The sequence below is a fragment of the Melanerpes formicivorus genome, unplaced genomic scaffold, assembly GCF_026170545.1.
Source record: "Melanerpes formicivorus ecotype bairdi unplaced genomic scaffold, bMelFor1.0.p_v2 SCAF_21, whole genome shotgun sequence".
NCBI lineage: Eukaryota > Metazoa > Chordata > Aves > Piciformes > Picidae > Melanerpes > Melanerpes formicivorus.
The window spans coordinates 1,512,591-1,530,430 of NW_027142373.1; the positions used below are offsets into that span (position 1 = coordinate 1,512,591).

General features: G+C 50.3%; 1 protein-coding gene across 1 annotated transcript in view; it reads left to right on the top strand.

Annotated features, from left to right (window-relative positions):
- Positions 1-17,840, top strand: part of CACNA1G (calcium voltage-gated channel subunit alpha1 G) — a 129,265-nt gene that overhangs the window by 106,324 nt on the left and 5,101 nt on the right. The window contains exons 29-38 of the mRNA XM_068150968.1: positions 1,375-1,526; positions 3,608-3,717; positions 4,741-4,874; positions 6,091-6,161; positions 6,479-6,557; positions 6,627-6,748; positions 7,664-8,008; positions 10,262-10,402; positions 12,806-12,940; positions 15,905-16,094. Of these exons, the coding sequence (XP_068007069.1) occupies positions 1,375-1,526; positions 3,608-3,717; positions 4,741-4,874; positions 6,091-6,161; positions 6,479-6,557; positions 6,627-6,748; positions 7,664-8,008; positions 10,262-10,402; positions 12,806-12,940; positions 15,905-16,094 (1,479 nt within the window). The remainder of the gene's footprint in view (positions 1-1,374; positions 1,527-3,607; positions 3,718-4,740; positions 4,875-6,090; positions 6,162-6,478; positions 6,558-6,626; positions 6,749-7,663; positions 8,009-10,261; positions 10,403-12,805; positions 12,941-15,904; positions 16,095-17,840) is intronic.

The window sequence follows — 17,840 nt, forward strand, 5'->3', positions numbered from 1 at the left end:
TTCATTCTGCAGCCCTGCTGTCGGTACCAGGAGCGAGCACTCAGGTGCACATCACCCAAAGCACAGAGCAGCAAGTGAGTCTTCATCCTGTCTTTTGTCTGGTGGCACCAAGGCATAATTATGGGCATTCCAAACCCCTACAGAATAAAGCTGCTGATTGCTGTCTGGCCCCTGGGCTGTGGGGGAAAGGTCTGTCTCTAAGAGCAAACCCAACTCCTCTTGTTTTTCAGGGTCACATTATGAAACAGGGAGCACCCCAAACCATTCAATCTATGGCTTTGATTGCAGTGTCATTGGCTGTTGACAAAGTGAATTCTATTTCCAGGCCAAATTTAATCTTCTAAGATTACTTTTCCCCAGGGGCAATCCAAACCTGTGCTTTGTGGCTTCATTCTGCCCAACTTTTTGCTCCATGCATCAGCCTGCACATTTGCTCAGCAGCACTAAATACCAGGCCCTGCAATTCTTACAGCTCAGTAATTTTCATAACCAGTTGATCATCTAATTATGAGAGTGATATTGTACTCTGACATATTCAAGACAGTCCTTTCCACTTCAATCTGCATTATAATGCCTCCTTGGAAATTGTTCTGAATTACACACTCAGCCTTGGCATTTCCTTGTTAGAGATTAGGTGAGCAAAGGAGTTTGTCTGTAGGAACATTGAGGTCCATGAGCACATGGCCCCCTGAGGCAGCCCAGCACGGGCGAGAGCTGAACGGTGAAGTCTGCACTTTGATCATCTTGTCCAGGTGGAGGATCCTGAGTTTCTAATTGTTAAGGCTGACTGATCAGTTTGCCTGGATGTTTTTATGGACCATTTTTCAGGGCTCTGACAGCCAAGATGTTGAATTCTGCTCACTCTGCAGTTCATTGCAAAGAATGTCACACGTCACAGGATGGCTGAATTCTCTTTCCAAGACCACCTCTAACTCAACGACTCATTTTAAGCCATCATTGGTAAAATCTGTCCCAAACATCTGACCTTTCACTGGGTTTTCAGATGCTCTGGGCACTTTTAAGATCAGCAGAAACAAAAAATGTTGGTTTAATTGAAACTTAACTGAAATTTCCCTCCAGGGAAAGCATTTTCTAGCAGCACAATAATCCCAGCTCACCTCATCCCTGATGCTATAAGGCTGAGTATAGCGCATGCCCCACAGGAGACCTTTAGTGGACGTAAGATGGTAGCAGCCCTACTGTGTATCAAAGATGGTAATGTGCCAGCAAGAGAGAAGGGGATAAAGAGACAGCATGGGGCTGTAATCAATCTAGACTTTGTCACCCTTGGAGCTGGGCTGTGTGGGTGCTGTGGCTGTGGAAGGACACAGGGCAGGGCTGTGATGGTGCCTCTCTGCTCTCCTCCCCTTGCAGAGGCTCAGTGCAAGCCCTACTACTCAGACTACTCCCGCTTCCGCCTGCTCATCCACCAGATGTGCACCAGCCACTACCTGGACTTGTTCATCACTGGAGTCATTGGCCTCAATGTCATCACCATGGCCATGGAGCACTACCAGCAGCCCAAGGTACTGGGACAGAGGGAGGCAAGCAGCGGGGGGCCATGCTCAGCTGTGCTGGGATGTGCTGATGGGCAGGGTTAAGGCCAGATTCGGTGTTAGACTTCACCATGCCCAGTTTGTCCCTTTGCCCTGGTGAGTGACCCATCCTAGAGCTGGCTTCCAGGTCAAACTGTGGCTTTCAGTACCTGGATCTGGTTGCACTTTTCCCTTCTAGTCAAGTACAAAAGACTGCTCTGGAACTGAGGGTGGGAACAGGTTTATTTGGTTTGCTAGACAAGGTCATCACTGAAATCTCCCATTTTTCTCTTTCGGTTTCCCAACCAACCAACCCTCCCTCCCTCCCCATCCCAAAAAAACCCCACAAAAAACCCAAAACCAAACCACCACAAAACCCCCACGCCAACACAGAAGAATTTTGGCAATGTTTCTTTTTTCCAAGCTTGTTCCAAATTGCCAGTGTCCCACAGGGCCCAATTTTCACAGGCGCTGGGTTCCATCCTGCTCTTTAAAATACATTTCAAGACATTAGTGTGCTCAGTTCCTGAGTCTTTGTCATACTCTGAAAATGAAAACAGCCTGTCCTGGGCTGTCAAGTCTCTTGTGCCTGAAAATGAAATGGAAATGGCTGCCTTTGCCATGTCACTCGTGTTTATTTTTATTAGCCACTTGCAGAATGAATAAATACAACACACAATAGCTGGAAATATGCTTTGAGACTGGACTTGAATGCTTAATGTAAAAGCCCTCAGACAAGTAAGACATGCAAGAAGGGAAAAACATCCTCCAGCCTGTCATAAAGAAGCCAAAAAGTGAAAGGGCACCAGGCCAATTGATTGTTTCTGTTCAGGTCACCTTTAAGCACCCTGGAAGGCTCACTGCATGGCTCAGTCACTGGTGATGAGGAAGCTGTTGGCTCAGGAACTGCTGCTGGAATGGCTTTGGGCAGGCGTCTCCCCACAGCGGCGCTTTCTCATGTGTTGTAGAGATGTTGGGCAGGCTTTTGGTTTTAATTCTCTTTAGGAAAATAACATTTTGTCTCTAAGCCTCTGGTATGCAGCATCTGGGTAGTAACTTTAAGACTGGGCTGTGCCGAGATGACAGCACCGTCAGAGCTGGGCTGAAGCAGAGCCCCTCACTCCCTTTGGTCGGAGTGACTGCTGGCAGGAGTCCTGCAGGCAGTCAAAGGGTAGCATGTACCAGAGAGCTCTGTATCCAAACTGAGATTGCTTGGCATGCTGGTGCTGAAGGGGCTTGGTGGTGGGATACCCTGGGATGCCCTGGGATGAGATTCCAGCTGGAGATGCTGCAGCTGCCCGTAGAAAGGAAGGGCTGCAATGTTATTATGTTCCTGCCACCCCTTTGCAGTGACAAATTAAATGCACATTACTGAAGAGGCCATCCAGGATGCTGCTATCACAGAGCTCCTTCACCAGAACGACTTCTGGGGTGAAATGGCTTAATGCCTGACTGTGCAGCAGCTGTCCCAGCCAGGAGGAACCTGTAGCTAATGACCAGGCTGTGGTTTGTGCAGAGGAAAGGGTGAGCAGAGGGAAATGCGAGCCACTCGCTCCTGCTGGCGTTGGCACCCCTCTCTCCTGCTCCTTGCCAGCAGCTCAAGGTGAGGAGTGACAGGCTGCCACAGAGGGGCCATTTGGCCACACTTGCAGGGGCTGGGCCCGCCCCGGGCTCCTGCGGCGGTACAGGAAGCAGCAAGTGGCTGAGGTTCAGCTTCTTGCCGAGAGCAGGAGGGGCTCTGCGCTGCTGGCACCTGCACAGGCAGCAGCTCCTGCGCTCCCCGAGCAATCGCGGCTGGGGCTGTTACCGCCCCGGGGTTTGAGCTGTGCCTTGGGTTTGTGTCAGCTCCTCCTGTGAGCTCCACCAGCCGGGCTGGGGTCAGGCAGCACTGCAGTCTGTGCTTCCATGAAGTACTGGGGGTCTTCCCCGGGGCGTTTCTCTTGGGAGGGAGCCCACGGCTGGAGCCTCTTGTCTGTAGTTTGGAGATGAGTTGTGAAAGGAGGGGAGGTTTGCAGGCAGCAAAGCCCTCAGCAGAGCTAGCATCTAACCCCGCTCCTGTGTCTACATCACAGATTCTTGATGAAGCCCTGAAGATTTGCAATTACATCTTCACTGTTATCTTTGTCCTGGAGTCTGTTTTCAAGCTGATTGCCTTTGGGTTTCGTCGCTTCTTCCAAGACAGGTAACAAATACTCCATCCTGGTTGCTGGGCAGCAGCAGCTTTCTGGAGCCAGCTGCCCAGATGTGGTAACCTGGTGTGCGTCCCAGTGGTGTCAGTCTGACACGTGTGAAGGCTTTTTGGTATGATTGACAAACCTGCTTCAGTGGAGGCTTGGGATGTGAGCTGGAGGGAGGGTTGTGCATGCCGAGGAGTGTGACTGCAGCCCTTGGGCCCTCGGGAGCGGACAAAAGAGGAGCAAGCCCCATCCCGAGCAGCTGGTTCTCTTCTCACACCAGTTACATGTCCATAGATCAAGGGTGCCTGATAAAGCAACAAAACTGATGCAGAGAGGGAATCTGGTCCTGCCTGGAGTTGAAAGAGCAAAGTGAGCTCTTTCTGTGCAGGTGGGCAGCAGCAGGAGACATTGCTGTTTTTTCTGGATTTTCACTCTTACCTCACAAGGGCAGATTTTGTGTCCTTGGTGAATCTTTATCCTCCCACTTTAGCTTCCTTTAGTGTTAGTCTCAAGTGCTGGTACTGACCAAGGCTTGGCACAAGCACTTCAGCCACCCAGGGACGGCACCATCCTCTGCCCACGTTTTGGGTGCCTGTCTCTGACCTGGGTCAAATCCTCGGGGCCTTTCCTTCGCCCAGTGTCAGTTTTGTTACAGGCCTGGACATGGGTTCTGGTTCTTCCTGGGGCAGGTCTCATGCTGAGATCCATGAGTCTCGTGTGTTGAAGTGGCCAAACAGATACTGCAGTGCCTGCCCTGAGGACTGCAGCCTCTGGGCACAAAATTGCCCAGCTTTTGTTTCTGTTTGCCCTCAGTCAGGAAGAGCTTTGGAACTGCCTGATCCTCTAAGGAGATGCATTAGTTAGGAGGATTTCATAACAGAGCTGCTTTTGTGTAACACCCTCAGAAAAATGCTGCAGATTCATCTGAGGGCTAGGACCATTGCAATGACTGGAATCTGTGTGAAGCAGGCTGCCTCCCCTGGCCAGCTCCTCAGTGGATGTTAAACTTCATTTTGTGTTGTCTCCAGATGGAACCAATTAGATCTGGCAATTGTGCTGCTGTCTATCATGGGCATCACTTTGGAAGAGATCGAGGTGAACGCTTCGCTACCGATTAACCCTACTATAATCCGGATCATGAGGGTGCTCAGGATTGCTCGAGGTGAGATGGGTGATGCACAATTGCCTTCTCTTCAAAGTGCAGGGTCCCCTGCAGGAGAGAGCTAAGTGTTGGGAAATGCTTCTGGGGCACATCCCCATCATGATGTGCATAGCTCTGGCATCCACAGGCTGTAAACAAATAAAAGAACAATGGGGGAAATACTTGCAAGGAGCCAAAGAGCTGAGCCAGCTGCCCATGTGTCTCTGTCTGAGACAGACTTGAAGGCTGAGAGCTTAGAAATAAAGGAGGAATAGCTGTGGTTGCAAATCCCAGAGAGGTACCTGCACTGTGGCCACAACTCCAAGCACCACTCCAGGCTTGGGGCAGAGTGGCTGCAAAGCTGCCTGCTGGGAAGGGCCCTGGGGTTGCTCATTGATAAGCAGCTGAACATGAGCCAGCCTGTGCCCAGGTGGCCAACAGCATCCTCTGTCAGGATGAGCAGGACCAGGGAGCTGATCGTGCCCCTGTTCTTTACACGGATGAGGGACCAGCTCAGGTACTGTGTTCAGTTTAGGGCACCTCAATACAAGCAGGGCATTGATGTCCTAAAGTGGATCCAGAGAATGGTCGTGTGAAGAGCAGCTGGGGAAACTGGAGGTGTTCAGACTTCAGAAAGGGAGGCTGAGGGGATGCCTCTTTGCTCTCTACAACTCTCTGACAGGAGATTGGAGTGAGATGGGGGTTGGTCTCTTCTCCCAAGTAACTAGTGAGGGATGGCCTCAAACTACAACAGGGTAGGTTTAGGCTGGATATTAGGAAAAATTTCACTGATATATCAGTGATTTTGCTGCTTATTGGATCCCTAAGCATTAGAAATACAGGCATTTTGCACCTGGAAATGCACCCTTCTGAGACAGGTGTAGATCAGCTCCTCAGGGAATCGAGGTGGTGGGAAGCCTGTGGAAGTGGGAAAGTAGCCCCAGGGCTGGGAATTGACAGCTCAGAAGTGGGAAGGAGCCGGGGCCAGCACGAATGAGGCGGGGCTGGGAAGCAGCCAGCAGGGCGAGAAGGACTTCTGCAGTCTCGGGGTGGCTGCTGCTGCTGCTCAGGGGCTTGGATCTTGTCCAGGCAACCGGGAGGGAGGGGTGGCCTGGGACTGCTGCAGCTCCACAAGAGTTCACTTTGCTTTTCCCCTAAGCTGTGGCCCTGGGAGCGGGACTGAGTTTGTTCCTCCGCGCTAATGCTGTGTTGCCTTGTCCCGATGTGCTCTCTGCAGTGCTGAAGCTGCTGAAGATGGCTGTAGGGATGAGAGCCCTGCTGGACACCGTGATGCAGGCGCTGCCACAGGTAACCACTGCCGTATCGCAGCAGATCTCCTCTGGCCCAGAGCTCATTTCCTGCTGTGGAGGAGTGCTAATCATTTTATCTTTGCTGTCATTAGAGAATCCCATTTCCCCTCCGAAGCACAGGCTGAGATACAGTCCTCACATTGAGGTCATTTTTCCCCTGAAGCAATTTAAGTTTTGGATTAAAGAATGCAGCAAGAAACAGGTCTGGAACAACAACAAAAAAATAACAATAAAAAAAAAAATCAAATTTTAGAAAAATCAATGAATGTTCTTTTTTTGTGTTTTTTTCCCCCCCATTTCTTTTTCTCTTTCCAGGTGGGGAATCTGGGTCTTCTCTTCATGTTGTTGTTTTTCATATTTGCAGCTCTTGGAGTGGAGCTGTTCGGAGACCTCGGTGAGTGCGGGGCGCGGGCGGGGGGCGGGCGCGGGGCGCCAGGCTCTGACGCTGTGCCTGCTCCCGCAGAGTGCGACGACAGCCACCCCTGCGAGGGGCTGGGCCGCCACGCCACCTTCCGCAACTTCGGCATGGCCTTCCTCACCCTCTTCCGCGTGTCCACGGGGGACAACTGGAACGGGATCATGAAGGTGAGAGCCCCGCGGAGGCTGAGCGTTGCCTGCAGCTGCGTCCTATGCAGCTGCTCCCTCTGCCCGGCTGGGACCCGCGCTCCCCGCGCTGCGCCGCTCTCCGCTTCCCTGCCCTGGGCAAAGGCTGGCTCCCATTCTGTTCTCTCCTCCAGCAATGCGGTGCCTGTGGCTGCAACCCCCAGCATACTCCATAAGTTCCCTTTTTTTGTCCTAAGAGAGCAATTTAAAAAGAAAGGGGAAAAACTAAGAGCCTTATCTCTCCAGCAGAGCAGGAGCTCAGCCCAGTAACATCCAGCAGTTTTGTTTTTCCCTTGTAAGCCTCCAGTTGCTGCTGTTGCTACTGGCACTTTGGTTTTTTTCCTGGGAAAACCCATGCTTGAGAGTCTATCTGAGGGGCCAGCCGTGCAGGCATGCTCTTGTGAGGAAATCCTGTCTGGGAGCACACAGTGCCAGCAAGCCCAAGGGGATCACTTCTCTGCCCATTTGGAGCCCATGATCAGCTTTAGGTGGCCTAAGTGTTAACGGTAGGATGTGAACTTGAGGAAGGAACAGCTGCAAGGCCAGCAGCTGTGGCATAGCTGATGGGTTGCAGCTGCACCCGGCCTGCCCATGGATCCCTCCACCGCACTTGTGTGCTTGGTGTCCAAGCTGCTAAAGCAGCCTTTCCTTTGGAGCAGCAGGGTCTCCATGGCTGTTGTTGCATGCTCCAAGGCCAGTGTCCTCTGAGCCTTCTTGTGGTGACTAAGCCAGAAATGTGAGGTTTTACTGGCAAGTATTTTACCATTCTAGACATGAGATTTGCCCAGTCCTCTCGGGTTTCTTCACGAGAGCATAACCCATTGCAGCCTGATGACAGCAGACCGAGGTCCCTGCTAGAACATGTTCCCAACCCTGCACCATCTCCCCCTGTTTCAGGACACGCTGCGAGACTGTGACCAGGAGTCCACCTGCTACAACACTGTCATCTCGCCCATCTACTTCGTCTCCTTCGTGCTGACAGCCCAGTTTGTGCTGGTGAATGTGGTGATTGCCGTGCTCATGAAGCATTTGGAGGAGAGCAACAAGGAGGCTAAGGAGGAGGCAGAGCTCGAAGCAGAACTGGAGATGGAAATGAAGACAATTGCCCCTGGCCAGCCCAGCCCCTCAGACATCCTCATGTGGACAGGCAATGCCGGTGGGGAGAGGCCCGAGAGCCCCCGAGGATGTGCTAACCCCATGCAAATCAAGGTGGATTCTCAGCTCTCCTTAGTTTACCCTATGGTGAGAATCTCAGTTGGAGGGTGAAGAGGGCTTGACCTGCACCTTTGCTAGAGGCACACTTGCACGAGTGGGCCGTGAAGTGGGGGTGAGCCCTGCCCCCAGGGCTTGTATTCCTCACTGTCTGCTCATGGGCTGCTGGGTAGTGTGGGAATGGATGTGCCAGGGTGGAGACCCTAGTTGGGTCTCAAGACCACCTCGATGCATCTGTTTGGAGGTAGAGAGCTTTGCAATTTGTCCTGGAGATAAGCCCAAGCCACCAAGTTCAGAGTTAGCTTCAAATTTGCTCCTCTCCAGAGCGTGGGTTAGTTCCTTTGTGGCAGCAAAATGATGAGCAGGATGCACTTGCTTTCCTGACACAGACCAGGAACCTTCACATGAAAGAGGAATGAAATTTGGCTAATATTTGCTTAAATATTAAATTGCTTTTATGTCACCTCAACTTAAAACCCATCCACACACTCAAGCCTGTAAGAAAAGATTCTTGTAACAACAGCATAATCCAGAGGGGCCTCAAACACTCACCAGGGCTGGTGAACTCCCACCAGCAGGAGTCGAGTCCAGGCAGGGCTGCAGTGTGGTAGCTGCTGTGACTTGCAGTGAGTCTCTTTAAAGCAGGTTGTGGATGAAGACTTAGTCTGAGGAGTGAGAGAGGTGAGGTCAAGACCCAGACAGGTCCTTCAGGAGGGACATGGACTGGATTTATAGAGGAAAAATGGCCCAGCCCTTTTTAGTCTTAGCTGATTGCAAATTGGGTTAAACTCTACACAGCCCTCATGAGCTTTATTACATCTGATTTCACAACAGCCCATCTTGGCTTCTGCCCAGGGTGGACTAATGAGTGTTCTAATGCATGAAAAACTCATTTATGACCTGTAGTCCAAGGGTGAAAAAGAGTAAATCCCTGCTTAAGCTTTGCTTCAGTTCTTAAGCTACTGGAAATTTCTGGTGCCATTAGGAGTCACTGATGTCTGAGCTGGAGTCCAAAGCTGCTCTTTGGCATGGGAAAAAGGAGTTCAGGACAGTAAGGGGAAATCCAAACTCGTTATGTCCTCTAGGAAGAAACAACATATCCCAACTGCTGTTGCACAAGTTAGGCAGAGCACTGGGGAACTGTCCTCAGCACTGCTGTCCTGCATCAGTCCTCATGCTGGCAAAAAGAGAAATTGAAAGACAAATTAGTGGAAGGACCCTCCCAGCTCTTCAGGCTCTTAAACCTGCTCTCTCTGGAGGTGACTTTGGAAAGGGCTCATTCTAGTCAGAATCTCCAGGGCACGTTTCTTGCTCTTTCACTCAAACAGAAGCCTCAAAAACTTGCAGGAGATTCTATTCTGACTATTTATTCTCCCAGTCAAAATCTCTAGGACAAATGTGATGTTTGAGCATGACAGCAGAGGAATACAATTCCCAGGACGTGACCCTGCAAGGACATGTGGTCAGCATGCTCTTTGGCTTGCCTGTCCCCCAGGAGTTTTGCACTTGTGCTGCGTGACTGTAGCAACAGTCCTCACCTCGTTGGATGTGGCAGGCGTTCCCTGCCTCAAAGGTGCACCTCTGAAACTGCTCCCAGGCTGCCTGTGCAAGCCAGACCCTGCTCTCTATAACCTCCTGTTGGCTGGGCTCTGACTAGCTGGTTTGAAGTTGGCCAGGACAGCTGAGGCTCCTCAACCCATGTCTGGCACATGGATTAGTGACCTGATGTGTGTGTCCATTCCTGGTCATCTGCATCTTGCATGGACAGGATGTTAGCTCCTCTCCAGGTCAGGTTGTTTTAATCTGCCTGCTCTCTGAATATGGATTCTGGTGTGGAGCATTAGGTCCTCCTCCAGACAAGTGTGGCCAGTGGGTATAGAAGCCTTACAGCAGCTGTCCCTTGGAGAACCTCCCAGCAGCAGGTATCCATATGTTGCTGGACCAGCCCTCAGCAGCTCAGATCCCAGCAGTACCCAGCCCTGTTTGCTGGGAGCCAGAATTGTCCCAGAGGAGGGTGCTGAGCGGGAGCCCCACGGTGCAGGGCAGCGGTGTCGGCCTCGTCTCTGGTGGTGTCTGGGGGAGCTGTCGCTGCTCACTGTGATTTTACTGCACTGTTCTCTCTCTTCTCCTGTCCCCTGTTTCTGTTGCTGCTCTTTCCCTCACCGCTCCCATCTCCCTGTTCTGTTCTGGGTTTTACACTCTGTCCTTTCTCTCTGTCTCTGCCCCTTGCTTTTTCCTCCCTCTGGCTCTCTCTCTCTGCATGCCACACACCACCCCTCCTAGGAGAGGCACTTGTTTGATACCATATCACTGCTGATCCAGGGATCTCTGGAAGGAGAGCTGAAGCTGATGGACAACCTGTCAGGCTCTGTGTGCCATCATTATGCCCTCCCAGCTCCCGAATATTGCAGCTCTGAGAACCAGGTTAATATTCCTAATTTCCTGCAAAGTCTCCATCCAAACTCAATTTGACTGAGACCTTTGATAGTTAAAGTTCTTTATGTAGTGCAGTCACAGGAGTTTGAGGTGTAAATCATTTGGGTTTATTTGGTGGGAGATGAGATTATACCTGGGGTTATGATGATGTAGGTCAATGCAAGGGCAAAAGCACAGGCTCTGCATTTCCTTCTTCAAGACAGCAGCAAGTTTCCCTTTGGGATTCGCTGTTCCTGAGTGTTGTAGGGAAAATCTCCATCTCTGGGGTTGATTAAATGGTCTCTACATTTGGTGCCTCCTTACACTGCCTGAAGATCCAGCTGTGAATGGTTTTCCCAAAGAGGCTTCTTGCAAGTGGGTCACTGGAAACTAGATGCTCATCTTTGATCGAAAGTGAGTGTGTGAGGCAAGGCAGCCCCTAACGCTGTGCTTGAGTAGCTGTTGTGCTCCAGTGAGCAGGGCTGGAAATGAGTTCATTGACTTCTTAGATTAAGATCCCTCTTTTCTCCAGCATGATGCTCTTCAGAGCAAACATTTTCCCTGAAGGCCAGCAGTGACCACAGCGATGATTCAAGCACACCTGCAGCTGGAACTGAGCACATTCTGTGGTTCTTCAGCACTTTTCCTACCTCCCCCCCCACTTCTGCCTAAAAATAGCAGATTTTTGTTAAATCAATGTGCTTATTTAGGAGCTCCCTGACACTCTAAATCACCCAACTGGGTGGTTCATTAGAGGAAAGGAGCAAGTTCAGGTGAAATGAAATCCTGCTGCAGATCTTTTCACAGGGGAGAAGCATTCCAGCTGATCACTGTGAGCCTGCCCCAGGCTGGGCTCTGTGGGGCTGCAGGGAGCAGCTGCCCCCAAGCACTGCTGAGAGATGGGGACAGCAGCTCTGGGGGCAGGCAGTGAGGTCAGGACAGAGCTCAGCCACAGCTGGCTGGGAACTTTTTGTCACAACATTTTTCACCAGAAAGTGCTGCTGCAGAGGGAAAAAAAAAAAGGTTTTGACATTTTTGTAATGAAAAAATATAGCATTCCAGCTTGCAAGGCCTTTCTCTTGTAGCATTTAGGCTGCTTTATTTTCCCCCCTGTAATTAAAACTCCTGTAAATGGGTTGAATGTTTCCAACAAAATGTTTTGACGGCTTCAAACTCAATTTTGGGAGAGAGGAGGCTGAAGAGGGGCTGACGTTGTGTTTACACTGGGGCTTTTCTGTTCACACCATTTGTCATGTTCTCAGGCAAGTCAGGAATTTAGAGCAGCACTGGGACTTGCTGAAAGCAACCTGATTAATAGCAGCTCCCAGCAGAGCAGCTCCACCAGGCAGGAGCTGCTCTGCTGTCCACTGTGCTCTAGCGCAGCCTGGGCTGGGGCTGGTGGGTCCCTCTCAGGATCACTGTCCCTGTGCTGGCAGCCTTTCTGCAATGCCTTTTTGGGAGCCTCATATGAAATCAGCAGCTCCTCCAAAGGCTCCTCTCATCCATTGCCAGCAGATGACTGTGCTAGAGGAGATATCAAACAGAAGGTTAGATGAGAGGGGTCCAACCCTCTTCCTTATCTCAGAACAAGTTTTGAGCTCTCAGTGGTCACTCACCACTGAGTTTATTTCACCCCACTGATGCCATTTTCCTGAGTGAGGAACTCCAGCCCTTTGCCAGCTTCAGAGCAGCAGATCTGGGTTCCTGAGGTTTTTCTTGGAAGATATGTTGGTGGTGAAAGACTTTTTGAGGCTTAGAGGATAGGGGAAAAATGCATTGAGGAATGAAAAGGAGGCATCTGGGACTTGTCGAGTGCAGAAAACTCCTGCAGGTGTTAAGCCAGGTCTGTAGGTTACCTGGTGAAATGTCCCCAGTGCTGTGGGCACCAGCCCCAGACGCCTACCCAGGCTGGGGATCTGGGGAGGGCTGAGCCTGCGCTTCAGGGCGAACTCCTCTCCTTGCAGCACCTGGGGTAGATGCTGCAGGCCACTTTCTCCCCCAAAGCCAGAGCGACCTTTCACTTCTTACCACAAGAGCTCCGTGTCTGGAGAGAGCCCCACTGACCTGTTGTGCAGGGCAGTGATGTCACTTTGGCTTCCATCTAGACAGGAGAAGAGCAAAGTGCAACGCTAGCATTAGGGGATGCCTTTAAACTCCCTCCCAGTCCATTGGTAAGCACTCAGGTACCAGTGTCTCCCTCTTTTTTTTTCCATTTCTTTGTTATTTTTCATTTCTTTGATGTTCTGTCCCCAGTAACAATGTGCATGATGTAGCTTCTCCCACTGCAGGGACATTGCTTTAGTGGCTAGAGGTATTTAGATTATGGTAATTTGAATTTTTTTCTTTTCTTTTCTTTTCTTTTCCAAAAGATTTGTGTCCTGGTTTCTTATGCTTAATCATCTCTCCCTTTAGATCCCTCTAGCTGAGATGGAGGCTCTGTCTCTGACGTCAGATATTCTCTCTGAAAAGTCCTGGTCCTTAGCTCTGACGGATGGCTCTTGTCCTGATGACATTAGCACACACTTACTTAGTGCTCTGGAAAGCAATGTACATCACTGGTGGCTGTATGCTCTGATGTTCACAGGGTTCTAAATACTGCTGCCCCTGCTCTGCTCCTGCCTAATGGCATTGCCAGTCCCAGCCCATTTCCAAACAGCCCCAACCCTTCCCCTGCACAGGACGTTGTCCTCAATGCCATTAGGTCGTGGGTTGGTACCACCCTTGTCCTCAGATGTGGCTCCTTGTGAGGAACAAGGACTGCTTTCAGCTGCTTCAGTGTGCTTTCTGCCACTGCAATCAATAGCACAAAATGCATTGGAAAGCAGAAGATTGAAATTTCCTCCCCATGTGAAAACAAATCAGTGATGCTGTTTGGAAGAGACACCTGTGAGCTAATGACTCCTGTGTCCTCTGCTGAGGGGTCACCTGCAACCCTGTGGCTCTGTGAACACAGGCACCTCCAGGCTTTTTGCCCCATGGGTGCCAGACTCTTGATTTTGCAAGTATCAGATGGGGACCTCAGAGATGCTGCTTGGTTTGTGAATTCCTACTAGCAGCCATCCCGCTGGAAACTGAACAGAGTTGGGACTGTTCTGTGCCTTTTTGACTGCACTAACCAGTGTTTTGAACCCTGCCCTAACCATCTCCTCTCTGAACATGAGGCATTTCTAGCTGTGTAGCAGTCGAGTGCTTTTTCTCTGCTGTACGACAGACATAGCTCCTTCTCCAGCACTTTTGGGTCATTTCTGTTTCCTTTGTTGTTGTTCATGTCCCTGCCTTTGGGTGTCTGTGTTGTTGGTAAATCTCCTGTCATTCTAGCTGACTGTCACCCCAACTGGCACTGTGTGGGAAACACCTCTTAAACCGTGACAATATTTCTCATCATGCTTCGTGGCATCATCTGCAAAAGTTTTGTGGCCTGTGAAGGACATTTTGTGTGGGACTTTTGGTGTCACAGTTAGTCTGGAGACCTGGACTGAGGAGAGCCCTTCGAGTTCCCACTCAGATTAGACAAACCTGTTTGCAGCACAGCAGAGTCCCAAGGGTAGAGCCAAGAGAGATGAGGTTTCTAAAAACAGGGGGGAAAAAAAACAACCTAAACCTAAGCATTTTGTGAATTTGTGTCAGCACCAACAAAGGGATTTGGTCCAAACAGCTTCCCAAAATCGTGGAAAACTGCATGTTTTCATTGAAATCTTTTCTAAAAGCAGTGATTTTACACTTAGAGCTTTAATTGACAAACACATCAGAATGTTTTGTTTGACCCAAAATAGATCTGAGTTCAGGTTAGGGGTTTTTTTTGCCCGTGGAAAACTCAGCTCTGATTTGCAGTCAAGCCACAAGAAGATGTTTTTGAGGACTAGCAGTGAAGCAGGGAGTGCTGTGCTCCCTTTACCCTGCTGCTGGGCTGGGCTCAGACCATCCTTGTGCAGCCATTTTAAAGAGCTTTCATGAAGTTCCCTCACCAGATGCCCCCTGGGGTGGTCAGGAAGTGGAAATGAGTCCGCTGTGGTGTTGGACCCTGTCGCTGGTCCTAAAGGTTCATTAAGGGCTGGGTTTGGACAGAATCTCCACTTGAAATTCTTGTGTGCAGATCCCAGTGGTTTTGAATTTGAAATTGCTGATTTCAGGCCATTTTTTCTGCTTTAAGCTAATGATATGAAAGCTAAACAGCATCAACACTGCTCGAGAGGGAAGGCAGAGAGGAGCAGAGAGGTTCCCAAACCCCAGATCTCAGCTTTGCCAGCACAGATTTGCCCTCCCCTCCCTGAGCTCTATCAGCAGGCTGCAGTTGCCCTTATCAGGCTGTATCCAAACCAGCAGGCTCCCACAGACTGGGGCTAGTGCTGCCTGACACTGCAGCTGGCTTTCCTTCATTAAATTTACACTGATCTTCCTCCCCTTTTCTTCTTTTTTCTTTTCTTTTTTTTTTTGTTTGCTTCCTTTTTGTAAACTCTTTTCAATCCCATTGTATTTCTTCTACAGATGAAATGCCAGAGTGAAATTTTGGGTTTGTGACTGAGGATCACATTGGTAAAACCCCCTCGGTGCTGATTTCAGCAGAGCTGCAGTGCACTGAGTGAGGGAAGAGTTGTCAGCTAACCAGGCTGAGAGCTCTGCAAGCCCAGCAGCAGCAGTCTGCCTCGGACACCAGCATCAACCCTCTTGCTGTGCTTTCCAGTCGAGACCTTTCAAAGCTGAAATCCTTCTCTCATTAGAAGTATCCAGAGAAGTCAGCTTGGCTTCCACGTTTTGCTAAGACTGCCCCACGCAGTAACACCCAAGAGCATTTCTGGGATGGAGACACTTCTGTATAAAATCAGACCCAAATCCACCTCATTTGATACTGCCTCTGGTGCTGCCAGTTCCAAGAAGCTCTTTGGCTGTAAAACCTCTGCAGTCAACACACAGATGAGAGCTCCTGCTTGCATTATCTCCCTTCCAATTAGAGAATGGCTTTAACCCTGAAGCAGGAGGTCCAGATAGCCCTTTCAATAAGCTGGGGTTAGTTATTCATTATGTGAGGAGAAAAAACAATAAAATGGTGCTGGGAGCCAGAGCAGAGAATATTTTCTGGAAACTAGTTTTCATATTTGTTTTCTTTTCTCTTTATTTTTGTTTTTGGTTAGATGAGGAAAGGACTCACTTCTGTAGAAGTCTGGCTTGCTGATGAGGGCACATCAAGAGAGCTTTGCTCTTACTGCAGAGGATCAAAGCTATGCAAAGCGTGTGCCCTTTGCTGGCCTTGAGGCATGATGCCTTCTTTGCATACCCCTGAAATAGTCATGGTTTGTTTCTGCAGTGCTGCTCCCTCTGTCTCCGTGGCTCATTCTGTGTGACAGTTTATTGACCAAACACCAGCAGGGGTAGAGCTTCCTGGTAGATCCATTTGTGCCACCTGTGCATGCCCATCGTGCCATCCTGATTGCAGTGGCTGTTGCTAGCGTTTCTGGGCACTTCTCCTCTTCCCCCCACCCCACCGGCTCCCCCCTCACTGGCCTTTCCCTGCAGGCTGATCTCCGCTCCAGGGATGCCACCCTGACCCTGTCTCCCAGCAAGGACCTGCTGAGCGTCAGGAAGCCCACGGTGGGACGCACCCACTCCCTGCCCAACGACAGCTACATGTTCCAGCCGCCCTACTCTGGCCCCTGCCCTGCCACCCTGGGAGAGAGGGATGCAGCACACCACAAGTCCAAGTCAGGTACAGCTCTGTTGTGGACATCAATGTGCTGAGCTGAGAGAGATCTCAGTGTGAGGTGAAAGTGGAAATGAGAGGGTACAGCAGGCAGTGCCTTTCCCAACGGCTCAGAGCTACACCTGGAGCTATTGCTGGGTGCAGCCTCCTGCAGATACCGAGGGCTCTCCCTGCCCCTGGGTGCCTGCCCTTGCAGCTGTCTCCTGCTGCTGGTGGATCTGCTGTCACCTGCTCTGGTGCCAGGGATTGTCTTCTGCTGGCCAGGGACCGTGGCTGCCTGATTCCGCTGTGCCATCACTTGAGACATTTGTCACAGGTAAGGCAGAGGAGTCCTTACAAGCATTGTCATCTGAAAGCCTCTAAGCTGAACATCATTTCATTGCTGCCCAGAATGGTAGGAGATTTGAACAGATTAGAAAGGAGATGTTGAAATTTGCATAGTAATAAGAATTTATATGAACAGCGACGGCTGAGGAGCAGAGGAAGAATGTGGACACAACGGAGGGAGATGAATCACTGCCATAATGCAAAGATTCCAAGGTCAAGAGCTGTCATTTGAAGAACCTGTTTGCACAAAATGCAAAAGGTGCAGCTAAAATCCTGGTCAAATCCCACTCAATAACAGAGCTTCCATTACCCTCGGTGCAGCCAGAATTTATGGCCCTCTCTAACAGCCAGGACATTTCTTGGAGTTCTAATCCCTGACCACACAGAACAACCCCATTTGCTACACAGAGGGGTTCCAGTGCTTCGTTTTTGACCCTTAGTTCAGATGCACTTGTTCTGTCCTGAACAAAACCTACACCAGCTTGACCAAGAAGTGGGTGAATCCTGAGGCAAGATTTCACTTCCTGGATCCCAGCATGGAGAACTGAATAGCTCCATCAGAAAGCTCTGCCTTGCTGGAGGCAGGTGTTGCACCCTGGTAAATCCACAGGAAAAAACTTCCCCTGAGAAGGAGCAGAAATCTTTAGGAGAGGCAGAGCTGATGTCTTATCCATCACCTCATTAAGCAGTTAAACCTTTTGTCTTTCTCTCCTGCTGACTAAATTCCAAACTCCTTAAGCAGGCCAGAGTGCTCAGAGGTGAGTTAGGTGCCCACATCTTGGCATGTGCATTGCTGTCCTGTTCCACCTACAATGTCACTGCTTCCCCAGGCAGGGAAGTCACCCCTGCCTGTTTACACTTTGTAATATTATAAAGTGCTGTGAAGACAGCAAAAGGAGCCAGGCGCCTCTAATAACTCACCACAGCCAAGCCATAATATTTCAAGCTGGGAAGGGGTTTGTTGTCAGGAACACTGGCACTTGCAGGAGGCATTTGTTTGAATACTCCTTCCTAATGGGGCTGTTGTTCTGGGAAACATTCCAGGACAAATGAGATTCTCTGGGATGCAGTCCAGGTTAAATGAATTGTTCTGAAAAATGTTGAGCCTGGTGGGGGTGTATGCAGGGCTTCAAACCTTTCAGAAGAAGTAGCCAGCAACTGCAAAGGGTCAGAAAGAGGCTTGGGAGTGTGCAGTACCTCTCCTGGGATGCTTTGCAGATCTGGCTTTGAAAACTGCCATATCCCTTTCCCTCTTGCTTCATTTCCAGTGTGCTTGCTGATTTGGAGGTTCCAGCAGCCAGGTTCTGCATGCACGCAGGCACAGAGACCTCCTCTGATGGAGTCTGAAGGCCAGCCTCTGGTGGTGCTAAGATGTGCGGTTGCCTGCAAAGTGATGGCCCCTAAAGCAGGGATGTAGACATTGCT